This window comes from Pteropus medius, unplaced genomic scaffold (genome assembly GCF_902729225.1).
Source record: "Pteropus medius unplaced genomic scaffold, Ma_sr-lr_union100, whole genome shotgun sequence".
NCBI classification, from domain to species: domain Eukaryota; kingdom Metazoa; phylum Chordata; class Mammalia; order Chiroptera; family Pteropodidae; genus Pteropus; species Pteropus medius.
This window is the reverse complement of record NW_024356335.1, coordinates 349,091-364,260: the sequence shown is the minus strand read 5'-3', so window position 1 is coordinate 364,260 and position 15,170 is coordinate 349,091. Positions and strand designations below refer to the sequence as shown.

Below are 15,170 nucleotides of genomic sequence, written 5' to 3'. Positions count from 1 at the left end.
TTTGGTACTGTGAATGGCCGTAGGAGTTTATAAAATGTGTATTTAATTTGAAAAGCCACCTTTTCCCACATGCTTTTAAAATAATAGGGTCAAATTGGTGATTGTAGTGGGTGCTTTTTGTAGAAAATTCATACTTTGAATTTGAGATTTTAGATGAGGTCATAACCTGGTGCCTAGTTTTTTTTTAATTGGTAAAACATACTGAATTTTTTTCTTAGTATTTTGGTTCTGGAGGATGTTGTGTGAATTTTTTCCCTTAGTATAAGTGAGAAAAGGCTTAAAAAAGATGTTATAAGTGGGAGAAAAAGCACAAAAATATTAATCATCATTATGTTTGAAATATGTTGTTTAGTAAGTCTGATGGTGTTTCTTTAAGTGTTGTTTGATTTTTAAAAAATTTGTTCTAGAGATTATAACAGTTTTCTCTTTAGAGAGAAAATTCTAATATTTTAGTTTTGGATGATGGGGAAAAATTTTAACTCGAGATTTTCTCTGTCATTTAGTTTTATGGTGAGATATAAAAAAATGATGCTGACTTGTTCCCTCCCATGTGAATTATTTGCCTCTTTAGCTCATTTATCTATTACAGTATTGATACTCTTATAATTTAAAGAAAAGCTTTATACGTATTATTGGTCATAGTTGATGAAAATTCCTTTCCCAGTTTACTTATATGTTAAATTTAGCTCAGTTTTTTGGGTCTAGGAATTTTATGTTTTTACATAATTTAATTGTTTGGTGGATATTTTCCAATTTCTCCTATCCTTAGGTCTCAGATTCGAATGAGAACGTTCTGTTTCTGCATAGTTCTTCCAATCTGATTTTTTAATACTTAAAAAAAAATCTACTTGGAGCTTATTTGGGTAAATAAGATCACCCTCCATTTTTTTAATATTGTTTATTGAGTTCTTTCACCATTGTTTTATGATGCTGTCACATCTAGTCAATTCTTGGATTTAACGTTGGCAGTCAGTGTTATTTGTGAGAGAAACACCAAAGGTTTGTGTTATGTAGCAACATGTAGTTTAATTATGGTGAGGCCAGTGTGCGGGGCTGAGTAATTTAGCTGACTAAGTACTTTAGTAACTCATCATAAAACTAAATGACAGAGGAAATTTCAAGTTAACATTTTCCCTACCATCCAGAACTAAAATATTAGTAGAATTTCTTTTCTGAAGAGTAAACCAACTAAGAACAACCTAATTCATTATATGGCTCTCTGGTTTTCTTGTTATTTGTTTTGAGATAAGTGAGTAAATCTCATGAAGTGATTAAAGTTTGTTTCTTTGTGGCAAAAGACTCCAGCTGGGAAACTTGTTGTGGCCTTGGAACAGGAAAGAAATCTAGACAGAGATGACTTTTATCTAAGAAAAAAGGAAGTTTTGTTTTTGTTTTTAGTCGTTTTATTATATAATAATTTAATAATTCAGAGTTTCAAAGAATTGCTTGCCTTTTTAGTTATAGTTTGCTCATTTTATAAGGAACAATGATACTGTGCTATTAATTTTCTAGTGTCCAAATTAATATGATTTTTAAAATATTGATATTCAAACAAAAACAGAGTAACACTAATAAAGAATTGTGAACATTTTGGGGTAAAGACTTTAAAAAACAAATATTTACCATTTACTAGCACATAATTTCATGTAAGTGAAGACACTGTAGCCACCCTTTAGATGGAATACTTTTTGGCTTTATGGAAACTCACCAAATTATCCTTGTTCATTTCGCTTTTTACTGGTATAAGTGTCTTCTTGGTATTTGTAAATTGGAAATATTCAAAGGTTTTGACATGTGACTCATGAGTGTAAAGGATCTACTCTATTAAATTTTCATGAAATTCATTCTATTTCTAGGCTCTAATCTGCTTCACTGACTTCTGAGCCAGCATGTAATTTTAATTATTGCTTTTTAAACTTTCAATATTTTGTTTTAGCATAGTGATACCACCCAACCAACTTTGTAGAATATTTCTTGATACTTTTATTGATTTTTTCCCCCCAAGTGAGCTTTAAAATTATTTTCGTTGCATATTGAGGGGATTTAGATTGAGAATGTGATGCACTTGTAAATTAGTTTGGGAATTTGATTCTTCTGCAATATATATTTTCCCTGTTCTGGAATTCGGATTGTCTCCTATTAATCTATTCTAAAAATTAAAGCCTCATGCCAAAGTTTTGAATGCCAAATAGTAAACAGCATTCTCACGTCCACAGTTTTTCTAGTGTTCATGCATAATGTTGTATTTTGTATTATTATTGTATTATGAAAGCTCAGTTTTTCCAGGTACAAAAATCTCCAACAGTTTAGAAAGGAGGACACTGAAGACTGGGTATCATGAGTCACCATCATGCATTTCCAGATATTCTATTCAAGCTAGGAAGTATCTGTTTCTCACCGATGATGTGTGATATGGGTGACCTTTTCGAAGTGGTATTCAGAACACATAGATTCAGCTAAAAGGTAGTGTCTACATACATAATACCAAGTGCGAACTGGGTGAACTTTGCCAAAACATGAATGAAAGATCTCTAATTTCCTGGTGTGTTTACCAGAATGGGGTTCACTTCCTATTACTGAGCAATTTTTTACTGTCTCAATGTTAACTATTTCACAACAGTTTGACAATTAATGCTATGACTTAAATATAGTTGTATGTCATCTTTTTCAGGTAGCATTGTTTAAATTTTAAGTAATTGTTTTCTTTTTCCTTCTCGACAGAGATCTATTAGATCCTTTGCCAACGATGATCGCCATGTTATGGTGAAACATTCAACAATCTATCCATCTCCAGAGGAACTTGAAGCTGTTCAGAATATGGTGTCTACCGTTGAATGTGCTCTTAAACATGTCTCAGATTGGCTGGATGAAACAAATAAAGGCACAAAAACAGAGAGTGAGACAGAAGTGAAGAAGGATGAGGCCACAGACACCTACTCCAAGTGAGTGTGGCCTGACCTTCATGGCGCTTTACAGTAGCGCCTAGAAAAGTCCAGGGTCCCATCCCACCGGGTTTCATTTGGTGTATGGTATTCTTTGGGTTTTCTCATTTATATGATTGTAAACAAGGAAGTAAATGTTTGTGGAATTTTTGAGTTAAATTTGAAAGGAAAACAAGAAAGGAATAATGATTAGACCAGAAAAAGATGGACTTGTGCAAGATGCCCTTGGAGAGTGCACCAAACTGTTTAAAATCTTGTCTTTCGGAGGTTACGATATGTCATCTTTTTCATGTGTTGGTTCAGTCTCCTCAATTTGGAAATAAATAGTGTTTTTTGTTTCTGGGACAATCATAAAATGTCATTTTGCCAGGTATTTTAAAACACTGGTGTAGAAGAAAGAGTGCAGGAAAATGTATTCTAAAGATATTTTTGACTGTTGTTTACCTTATTGATTCCCAGGATCCAGCTCGCTCTCTTCCATATAGTGAAATGAAAGAAGGCCTAATGGGAGCCAGACCCTTCAACAGTTATAGCAGAAGAGTCTCAGTGCTATAACAATAGTAAGAGATTAGTCAGATGAAGCTGGTGATAACTGGAGTCAGATCATGAAACTTTTTATGACATGCTAAGCTTAGAGTTATTGTTTTGAGCAATGTCACTAGGATTAGAATAAGTGTATGATTTACTTTGAAAGATGAAGCTCATTTAACTGTGCTGTATTAATAGGATTGAAAACATTGACTAAAACTTGTAAATTGAGGATAGAGGTTACAGAAGTTTTTTTCCAGCTTTAATTCTAAATCAATGTGATAAGTAGATAATAGTAGGAAAGTATTGGTAAATTGATTTCTTCACAGAAAGATAGTGTAACCTTTTCATTTTCAGATGAAAGATAATCAGTATCAGTTTTCAGTTGAAGGACATAATTCCTTTACTTTGTTAACTATTTATAGGTAATATATACATTGTATCTCATTGTAGTTTTGTCACTTTCAAGGTCCTTGGCAGTAATTCAGTTTTTCTGCATATGATGGCTTTAAAAAAGATACTGTCAAAATTTGGAGTTGTTGTTAACATTAGCAGTATTGTCCAGTAATCTTGTTCTGTATATCCCAGCCCCCGTGCAAGTAAAATAGTCATACGCTCCGTATTTAAATTGTACTTTGGAATCGTTTATGCCCTTTAAAACTTTTTGTGTGTGTGTTATAAAATATGTAACATAAAATTTGCCATTTTTATCATTTTTAAGAGGAGTTTCATATTTCAGTGGAGCTCAGGCCTTTTTAATACATCTTCTGTGGTTCGTTCTCAAGGTTGGGCAGACTTTTGGAAAGGGCTCCGGTAGACTTTTGCTTAACTGGTTCAGGTTACTGTGTTTTAAAGGTTTTTGTTTTAAAGATTTCAAAAAGATAATGCACTGCATTATCTATGTTCGTTTAGATTTTTAATTATAGCTCTATGTGTGGATGCTCTTGATTGTCTCTGTAAAGTATCTCCAATTTGTGGAACAGTCACAGGTTGAGCGCTTGTCTGATTCTTCTCACGTGGTAGATCTCAAGTTGTGCAGAATTGTGCCCTTATTTGTATAAACCAGAGGCAGGCACATCTTCAGGAACAAAGCTATGTTTGATAATAGATGTGTATTGCACTCCTGGTATATGCTGAGTACTACAGAGGGCACAAAGACAGATGACGGCTAGTTGATATTTATTAAGCACCTTCTATTGCCAGGCACTGTTAGACAGGTTTCACCTGTGCACTCTTATTTTACCTTTTTATAAACTGACTCAAAAGTCAAAGTGCACAAGTTCCCACCATTTGTATTGTTAGGAATATTAGGACTCTGTTATGAATTTAAGTAATTGTCCGTTTTTGGGTCGCTTGCTTTACAGTGCCTTCTATATTCAAATTCGTTGTTGAAATACGGGAGTAAATCAGGACTTAGTTCCTCTGCTCAGTCATGCTGTCTTCTATATAAGACCATTTTTTGAAAGAGGGAGAGGGAGAGTCCCTCTCCCCTCTCCCCTCTCCCCTCTCCCCTCTCCCCCTGTATAAGTATATCATAATTATACAGAATTTAATAAGTGAGCTAACAATGGCTAGTTAATAGCTACCATTTCTTGAGTGCGGCTACTGTACTAGATTACATTTCACATTATTGTACAATAAACCTAGTCTCTGTTATTATCCTCCTCTTCTGCCCCCATTTATTTATGAAATTTCCACTTCTTCAGATTTGCTTATGGAAAAAAAAAAGTGACTCAGAATCTTAACAAACTTTAACTTGCTTAAGGTCACTGAGTGTGTGGTGGAGCCAGGATTTATATTCTAGGCTGTCAGACTTCAGATCCAGTTTTCATAGCATCTTTGTTTTAATTTCCCGTAACTAAAATGAAAGTACAGAGCAGGGAGATATGCTGGTTCTAGGGGTCAGAAAAAACTTTATGAAGGAGGTAGCATTTGTGGTAGGCTTAGAGGATGGGTAGGGGTTTGGCAGGCAGTGCAAGTAGAAGAAAAAATCTCAGTAAAGATCTAGGCGTGAGAAAGTGTAGAGACCATTTGAAGTATTAATAGCTATTGTTTATTGAGCTATTAATATATGCAAGATTCTGGGCTAAGTTCATTACTTAAATGATATTCTCAGTACCACTTTGAGATGAAAGTATTATTACCTTTTTACAAATGAGAACGTGGGCTGAAAAAGTCAAGTAATTTGTCCAGCAAGTAGCAGAGCCAGGATGTAAATCAGGAAGTCATGCTGTCTCCTAAATTGCCTCCCAAAATGCTAAGTATCTAAATGTGCAGTGGGACACCAGGAAGATAATAGGCAGAGTGCCATCTGTGTGGTGCTTTTGAAGATTATTCTGGTTGCAGTCTACTGTGTGCAGTAGACTGGAGATGGCAGAGGTTAGTTGATAAGGCCAATGAAAGGAGGTTATTGAGGTAGGTTAGGTGAGGGGTAATGTGAGCCTGAAAAGAAACCAGTTTGAAAGCAGCGGTTCAAGGGTGCTGTGGATGGGGAATTTATGAACTATTATTCGATTTGGGAGAATGAGAAGATGAGAGGACAGGGATGCAGAAGAAAAAAAAAATCAAAGATGACTGAGTATTCTTAATATCAAATAAGTCTCTACACTTGGGTCACTGCTTTAAAATCCTTTTTATTTCTTTCTATACTTTTACAGCCTTATAGTTTTTCACTGATTTATGGTTTATTGAATCTCTAAGGTGTCCCAAGCACCCATCCAGTGACTAGATTTCTTATAATTTACTGTGTTGTTTCCACAACCACAATTCGGTTCTCTCTTCTTTCTCTAGTTCATTCTCCACTCCACTGACTTCAGCCCAACTCTGCTGATTCTTTACCTCCACTTAGACCTTTCTTCCTACTAAACAAATCAAGGCTCTTCTGAAGTCAGACTTTCAGGTTGCTTTGCTTGTCCTCTCTGCTTTTAACCTTTTCCTCTTCTGAACTTGGGATGCAACCATAATAATGTAAAGAACCTGAGTTGTGGTCAGACCAACTAGAGTTTGAATCCAGGCTTTGCCATTTTACTTTCTCTGTGAATTTGAACAATTAATTAGCTTTTCTGAGATTCTTTTTTTTTTTTTTTTGCCTTTCAGATGAAGGTTTATTGTGAGGTTTAAATGAGAATCGTGGCGTGCAGTTTGTTCTTAGATGTTACTTTCTCTTCCCCTTTTAAGCAGGTTACTGCTTAACTGCTGTGTAAGGCTCAGGAGCAGGAGAGATTGGATATCCTTTCTGTACTCAGACACTTGCTTACTTAACTGCTCAGCTGTTAATTTTCACTTGTAATTAAGGAAAATGAACCAATAAGAAACTTTTAGTATTGAAATTAAGGATAGATGTTAACATTATTCTTATGCACCACTTATGACTTGATGTCCTTTGAGTGCGTTTGTTCTTTTAGCTACGGCTGGATTTGGAATGCATATTCTGGCCAATTATCTTTGGTCTGTTCCTTCTTTCTTCACCTCTTTGCTTTTATCACATTATTCTGCTTTCCCCATAAACTTTCATGGACTCCTGGAATGATACAGCTGGAAGGAACAAGCCAGGGCTCACCTAGCTGATCGCCATTTGACAGTTATGGATACTGAATCAGCAGGCACCACTAGCAGTAGAGTCCAGGGCTTTTAGAGTTCCACCCCGATGTTCTTTGTCTGTATCCTGTGGTATTCATGTTTCTCACAAATTCTTTAATTACCAACAAAAAGATAATAGCAATTTTTTACAAATATGAAAAAGTGTTTAAGGGGATACAGTATTTTTGGATTTTCCCAAGTAATATAGATATAATGAAAAACGGAAAGATCTATAGTCTGAAATATGCTCCCTATTGATTCCTTGGGGAATATTCTTTATGAGGCTTAAATCAGAGACTTAATTTTGTGGAATTTTGGATATCTAGATTTATATATTTCCTTATCAGTTTGTAAGGATATCCAGGTAGCCAAGTAATGATTAAGTTTTAATTTAGGAAATAGGTTGTAAAAGTAATCATTCAGACTTTTATTTTTAGGGATCAAGGTGGTCGGACATTGTGTGGTGTAATGAGGATTGGCCTGGTTGCAAAAGGCTTGCTGATTAAAGATGATATGGACTTGGAGCTGGTTTTAATGTGCAAAGACAAACCCACAGAGACCCTGTTAAATACAGTCAAAGATAATCTTCCTATTCAGATTCAGGTGAGTACAGTTCAATTGCACCTCTAGGAAAATTTGTAAAAAAGGTGAAAATAGGTAGTTTCCTTGATGAATTCAATAACAAGAAATAGGTAATAGTAAAAGATAGATACAGACAAAAGGATTACCAGTACTCTGGGTCACTGACTCATCTGTCACATTTCTGGAGATTAGTACTCAGGATATATTTACCGAATTAAGATGGCTATCAAGGTACAGCCTTACCATTTTCAGGTGTATCTTGATGAGAGTCTTCATGTTTTCCAGGCTAGGTCTCTCAGCATTATAAAATGCCTGGAAGGGTTGGTATAATGCAGAAAAGAATTTAATGATCAAAAAAAGCCTGGACAACTGGAGACTTGCATAGATGATAACTTTTAAAATTGAAGAAGCAGTTAATTTAATAATCGCCCATTCGTTCCGTTAATGGAAAATCACTTTAATTCTTTGTTTCCAAACCTTTTTCACGTTGGGATGCATTTAGAAAAATTTAATATTGTTATGCTTCCTGGAGGATGTTGCTGAATGCTACAAGCACCTCAGGGCTGCAGGCAACCAGTTGGTCTAGGACTGTGGTCACCCTAGGACCTGCTCTGCCAGCTGCTCCGAGGGCCAATTTCATCACAATTGGGAAGCCGTGATCATCTTTCAGTTTCAGATGTCTTATCTCTGGTATAATTAGCTTATAGCTTTTTGATGATTTCATTTCAGTTAGCCCTCATATCCATGTCACATAAATAGATATTAGTCCACAAGGTCCAAACTGAGTTGTTGAATGCGCTCTTTTATTTTGTTGGTTTCTTTTATTTGTATTTCTTCTAAAAAGGCTCTTCCCCCCACTCCCAAGTAATAGGAATTTTAAACTTTTTTTTTATTAGCTGTTTAGTAGATCATTTTCTTTCATGTTCAACTGATTTTCAAAGCCATCTTCCTGATTTCTATTGTCTGTCATTCTTGACAGTCAGATTTGTGTTACTTGTTGACATATTCCCCTATATTAATTTTTAGAGCACCTGTTTTATCAGTCTGCCTTAGATCTTAAATTTTTTTTTTTAAGTGAATAAATGAAGAAAATTTTCTGGACTTTCATAGGATTGAATTTCTTAAAAATTTTAAAAAATACTTTTGCAATCGTATCGGGAGGGAAAGTGGAAAGCAGCATAGAGTACAATCAAGCTTAAGAAACAGAACATTTACTTAGTAACCGGTTTCTGGCCAAGTATACTTTTTGTTGTTTAGAATGTTAATAATATTCCTTTTGTTTTCATTATTTTTAAATTGCTTTAAAATTTAATCTCTATTTCTGAATTATAGTGAACGTTGTTACTCTTAAATCTATAATAAAGTAATAATCAAATGATTGGACATATTAGAGGCTTTTCAACCATTTCACCCCCCTTTCTGTTCCCTTTCATTAAGTCCTATTTCTAATAAGAGTGGTCATAGTCTTCATGTGTCAGTGTGGGGAAAAAGGCTGAGAACCAGTGGTGTAATAAATCGTTCTTATTCTGAAAGTCTGTCATATTTCTCCAGTATTAAAGATGCAGGAGATTGGGCCAAGCTTTCTCAGTGCAGATCACAACTATGTGCATTTTTTTCTCTCCTGAGTGAGAGTGTATTTCTGGCCACCACAGTTTTAAAATGCTCTTGTCGAGCTAGCAAGTGTTCAAGGGAAGGGTGCAGGAGAGAGTGCAGGCTGTGTAAACCATTTCAAATTTAAAGAGATGAGGGCTTTTTAGGCTAAAGAAGATTAAACCAAACACAGATATCTTTAGGTTTTTGAAGGGCTTCTTGTAGAAGGTTAAAGAGGCCTGAACTCTTAAGATAATGGAAATTATGAGAAACATGTTTCAATTTAATATAGCCAATAGAATTATCTAACAGTAAAACCAATTGCCTTGTATGATGGTTAGATAGATCCATTACTAGAGATATTTGGGTAAAGGTACCCAAATAAAATGAGGATATAATTGTACACCCACTTCAGATTAAATTATATACATGTACAAACACATATGCCCACATACATGTAAGTTAACACATTTATTCTTACTAATAGTATTTTAGAAAATTAGTTTAAGGATGATTTCTGCCTTTACTCTCTGTTTACCCTTTGTTTTCTTGACATTTGTAGGGAAAACCAATTTCTGATGTGATATGATCTTATTTTCCTATGAGTTAAAAATCTTTTTTTTTTTTTCCTGAGCACTTACCAGAGCAAAACTTTCAGTTATCTAAGCACCTTAATTAATTGAAGTTGTACCATTCCTTTTCTCGACATATTCTTTTCAAGAGTAATTTTAGAACTTCCTTGAGCTAGAGAGGAGAAGGATGACCCAAACAAGAAATCACTTATAATTAGGCTAGTCCAGAACTCATACCATCTGTTTATTACTTTGGATGTGTCTTATGTTGATCTGCCTGCATAATTGAAAAATTTAGTTTGACTCGTTCTCTGATGGACATCTTTAATTCTCTAATAGTCATAAAACGAATGTGGGCAGTTTTCTCTTTTTTCTCTATTCTGGTTCTGGTTTTCCCAGTCACTGCGTATCCTTTCCTGGCCTTGGCTTCTATTCACAATTAGATAATAAATTTTCTATTTTCTATCTTTTCTATCTTTTTAATTGTAAAATGTTATTTTTATGTAAATGGCTCTGAATTCTTTTAATGCACACTAACGAACAGAGACCCAGTAGAGTTTCCATTCAGCTATTTAGGTCAGGTAATAGATACTAAATTTCACCACCAAGAAAGGCCCTGTAGAATTTATTAAACTATATATTCAATGTATAATAATATATTAAATATAACTTATATGACTCTAATTGGTGATTGTGGATGGCCCTTAAATTATGTGTATAGTTGTGTGTTGAATGAAGCAATGCACATTTCCCTATGGGTGTCAGATGACTTGTCACATATAAGGATAGGTCTCACTGGAATGATCTCTGAGTCCTATCGTTAGAAAAGGGAGTTATTTATGCTCTTTTTTTTTTTTTTTTTCTTTTGGCCAATGAGTGACTGTGTAGAGATGCTTTTTTATTCATTCTTACTTGATTCTCTTTAAAAAATCTACATAATCTTAAATTTGTAAGTCCTCAGTAAGTAAGAGTTCCTTTTTAGGCTGTCTTATCAAAAAAGGTATTGGTTTAGAGTGCATTCCCAGTGATTTATTTTTCTACATTAGTTCTCTGTAATAATTTATCCTTTATCACATAATGATGTTGGTATTTTACTTTCAAATATTAGAAAAAATGAATTTAAATACTGTTAGTAATTGTATAGGTAGTTGACATCATGGTTGCTTTCTGAAGGATGGAGAAAGAGAATTTGCTGATAAGGTGGGAGGGGAGAGAAATGTTACCCCTAAACTAAAGAACTGGTTAAGACTGTTGATCTCCTGGGACAGTATAACTAGTAGTTAATAAGTTTGGAAAATAAGGGGCAATCATCCTTTTTTTTTTTGAGATTTTAATCTAATTGGATGTTTTTGAAATCTTGGTGACTTTCAGAAACTCACAGAAGAGAAATATCAAGTGGAACAATGTGTAGATGAGGCATCTATTATAATTCGGAATACAAAAGAGCCTACACTAACTTTGAAGGTGATACTTACTTCTCCTCTAATTAGGGACGAATTGGAGAAGAAGGATGGAGGTATACACACACATATATATGTACATATATTTGTTTTGTTAACTATGCTTTATGGATTTAAGAAATAACTGTCTTCATTTGTTTTATGCCACTCATAGTATTTTAAACAGCTTATTACATAAATCAAAATATTTTGCAAAAATGTATACATTTGAAATATAAAATATGTTAATTCAAAAACCTGTGCTTATCATGTTGGTCTTAACTCTAATTTTTATACTGTTCTTGTGTTCTGTTTTACTTTGTATAGTATTCCATTGTTATTGGTGTCATTCAATCTATTCTATGTAGTTTGGCTTAGGTCTGATTTTAGGATTAAAAAAACAGTATTGTTTTCAAATTTATTCACTTATTTCAAATTACTCATTTGTACATTTCTCTTGACTTCTAATAACTAACCTTATAAGATTTATTCTCTATCTAACTGCCCATGTGTAAATATGTTTTATAATGTAAGAGTTATAAATTGGGGGATTGATTTTTTAGAAGTAAATAATCTTTAGTACATTTTTTTCTAGGAGGTTTGTGATCCCGTGACCATTTTGAATATGATATATGTGGGAATCATGCCTTAAACTAAACTCGCTTCTGAAGTTAAAAAGAATTCCTGTATGGCAGTGCCATCCTTGTAAAAGTAGAGTGAGAAATCTGTTCAGTTTTGAGAAGTAATGATGGAACTGGGCTTCTTTTTCTGATGTTTTTATCCTGTCAATTTGCTTGTTTCTGCCTCTCAGTCCTGTCCCGAGAAACTTGGCGTGTGATATTTCTCCTGTGTCAGACCTTTGACCAACTGGCCCTTCTCTGTCATGACAGTTTAGAGGCAGTGTGGCCCATCTGGGCCAATGGAGACGCCCTGTTGCTGTTTTTCATCACTAGACGTTTAACAAGTCCCATTGCTTTCTCCCCTACCTGAAATACCAGTGCAGTAAGAAATATTGGTCAGTTTCTTAATTTATTTCAAGTCTATGGTAAAGGTAGAAAAAGACAGCTCCCAGTGATGTTAGAACTTCGTGTTTTGGCAAGCATGACTTGTTAGGATCTCTGAAAGTAAAAGTGATAGACTCCTTTTAAAAATGTTTTTTGGGGATAACTAAAATCAACCATACCAAACCTAAGAGATGTAACTAGATATATTTATGAATCATAGTTTAAAATTAAAATGCATCCAATCTATAATTGGGTTTATGCATGTACTTTTTTTGCTGTATACAATATCTCTAACACCTCTGAAGAACCAATTTTAAATGGCTTAATTTCTTTAACAGCTTTTCAGTTCACCATTAACTGTAGAACTATAAAATGATTTCTGAAGTATCAAGATAATTCTGTTAATTCTGGTAAGCTGTGTTCTACTTGACCCCCTGGTGTAAAACTAACCATTTCTAAGTATAGTTATAAATATAGGTATTATTACAGGTTATTTGAGTATAGAGAGATGAGAAAGACTGAAGTTGCCAACGACTAGATTAATTATATGCTTGCTTGTAGCCATAGACATCTCTTTGAAAGTATTAAGAAAACATCAGGCTTCGTTTTCTTCATGGTTTTGTTTACTTACATGGGATTTTGTCAGAGTTTTCAGTGATACCCTTAAGCTTAGTCTGTTGCCTTTATAACTTTAATTTCTGTTCAGAGAAACAGAAAACAGATCTTTACTAGAAGACTAGTTATTATAGAATGGAATTGTGGTAAAGTAGGAGTCTGTTTGAGATGTTTGGGTTACTAAAGAATCTCAAGACCTCTTTACAAGCTGGATCTCATCAGCTGGTGTTAACATGATTCTGTGGGATCAGGTAAGGTGAAAGAATCAGCTGGGATCTAATGTTTTATACATGTTACTTCCTGTCCTTTGGAATGGCAGAAAGACTTGCTTTGCCGTTGTCCTTAACCTCCCAGCCCTGTTGACTCTTTTTATCTCTTATGATTTGCTCATTTTGTCTAACCTGGGCTTTGTCAAAGACAGTTTTTTGATATGCACTAGCAGTTTTGCATATTTCTTGGCAAGTTTGAGGATCCAGCATAACTGAGTATTTGAGATCTGGGCTGAAGAATTTTGTAGGGCTTATTACCTCACACTAGACAGTTCCTACCCCCTTGATTCAGTTCTTTTCAGTTGCATGGGGCGAAAGCACAAGATTGGTTAGGGTTCCAGGAATTTCTAAGATATCCCTTTTTTAAAAAAAATCACTCATTTGCTTTCTCAAAGTTAAAAAAATACATTGTAACTTTTTTCAAGGAGGTATATTTCTATAGAATCTCAACTCTCCCTTCCTCATGAAACAGACCATTCACAAAATTTATACACCTTACATCGTTCTCTTCCCTATCTTCAGTTGCCACATAGTTAAAATCTAAAAGAGGGGAAAAGGTGTGGTTGAGAGCAGAGTGCTGGAGGCCTGGGGCACGTAAGGGCATCACACCCTCTCCTCGGGGTTGCCTCTGTGGAAGAGGATCTAAGTACTCATTTAAAATCACTGTTTACATTTTCATTGGCCAGAGTACATAGTGAATCTCTTTGGTATTGTTTACTATGTCACAGGTCAGATTTCTCCTGCGCTCAGTCATCTCTCCATATTCTGACCCTTCATCTGTAGGTCCTGTAGAATAACACTTCCACATTACCACAGGCTTTCTGCTAATGGAGGCGTAGGAGAAAAAACACAGACCTTGGTGCCTGGCAGGAGGTATATGGTGCCTGGCAGGAGGTGTTTGATTCTTAATTCCATTAGATACTATTGCTGTGTGACCTTGGACAGGTTTCTTCTTCGTTTTAAAATGTGAGTAATAAATACCTTAGAAAATTGTTTGAGGTTAAATGAGAGTTTATGTAGTGCGACCTGTACGATACCCAGCACAACATAGTTGCTCAGTAAATGATGGTGGTCACTCAGCTTATGAGAAGAGTTCACAGAGCAAACTCACCTACTCAAACTGCCTTGAGTTCACAGTGAGAGCTTGTGTACATGACAGGTCTGGAGAACTAAACCTAAACACCCAGTGAAGTGTAGTATTGGAATCAGGATTCTGTTTTTGCTGCAGTGCTAATTTATGGGCTGATTTGTTATATAGCCTATGATTCATTGAGGGCAGGTGTCTTGTTCCCTATGCCCATCCTTTTTCCTTAGCACCTGGAATGGTACCTAATACATAGCAGGCAATCCAAAATAATCTGTTAAATGAATTTTCGTAGCCAGCTTATTGTTTGATTAAATAGGACTGGCCCGGTGTGTAAGAAGCATTAACAGCGGGTATCTCAGAATTCAAGCTGTTAAGATATTTTATAACTTACTGTTTTATAAGCAGTTTCTCATACATGATTATTTTAAGCCTCACAACAGCCCTATGAGGTAGATAATTGCCCTGTTTTATAAATAAGGAAAGTATCACATTTTACCCAGTGTGCTGGGTAGGTAGGGAAACTGCAGAGACTCTTGTGGCTTAGGCTAAGACAAACCTCTGTTCTCAGTATTGGGGGAGATTTTCAGGAGTTCACAAAGAAATTGCCCAAGAATTCCTTTTCATATATATATATTGGTGCCAGTACAAACTTCTGACATGTCTTGACAGAAGTTTGCTGGTATGAATCCTGCTAGGCGAAGGCGTTCGCATAGTGCGGAGATCACAGCTGGGATTGTAACAATGCTGCAGACTTTACTTTCCTGCCTTCCCCAGCTGCAAACCTTTAGCTAGTAACTTTCCAGTGGCCACCTTGTCTAGTGAGCCACTGAAAAAATCATATGAGTGACATTTCTACTGTAAATTAGAACAGTGCTCTCTTTGACTTACCTTACTGCTACGTTCACCTGTGCACAATTGCCGGATGTTTTGCATGGACAGTGGCTTGTGGCATAATGCCTACTC

At 35.2% G+C, this 15,170-nt stretch overlaps 1 protein-coding gene across 8 annotated transcripts in view; it reads left to right on the top strand.

Moving 5' to 3' along the window:
* Positions 1–15,170, top strand: part of STRBP (spermatid perinuclear RNA binding protein) — a 113,661-nt gene that overhangs the window by 58,939 nt on the left and 39,552 nt on the right. For all 8 annotated transcript variants that reach the window (XM_039861492.1, XM_039861490.1, XM_039861488.1 and 5 more), the window contains 3 exons: positions 2,722–2,942; positions 7,487–7,652; positions 11,165–11,309. In XM_039861492.1, the coding sequence (XP_039717426.1) occupies positions 2,722–2,942; positions 7,487–7,652; positions 11,165–11,309 (532 nt within the window). The remainder of the gene's footprint in view (positions 1–2,721; positions 2,943–7,486; positions 7,653–11,164; positions 11,310–15,170) is intronic.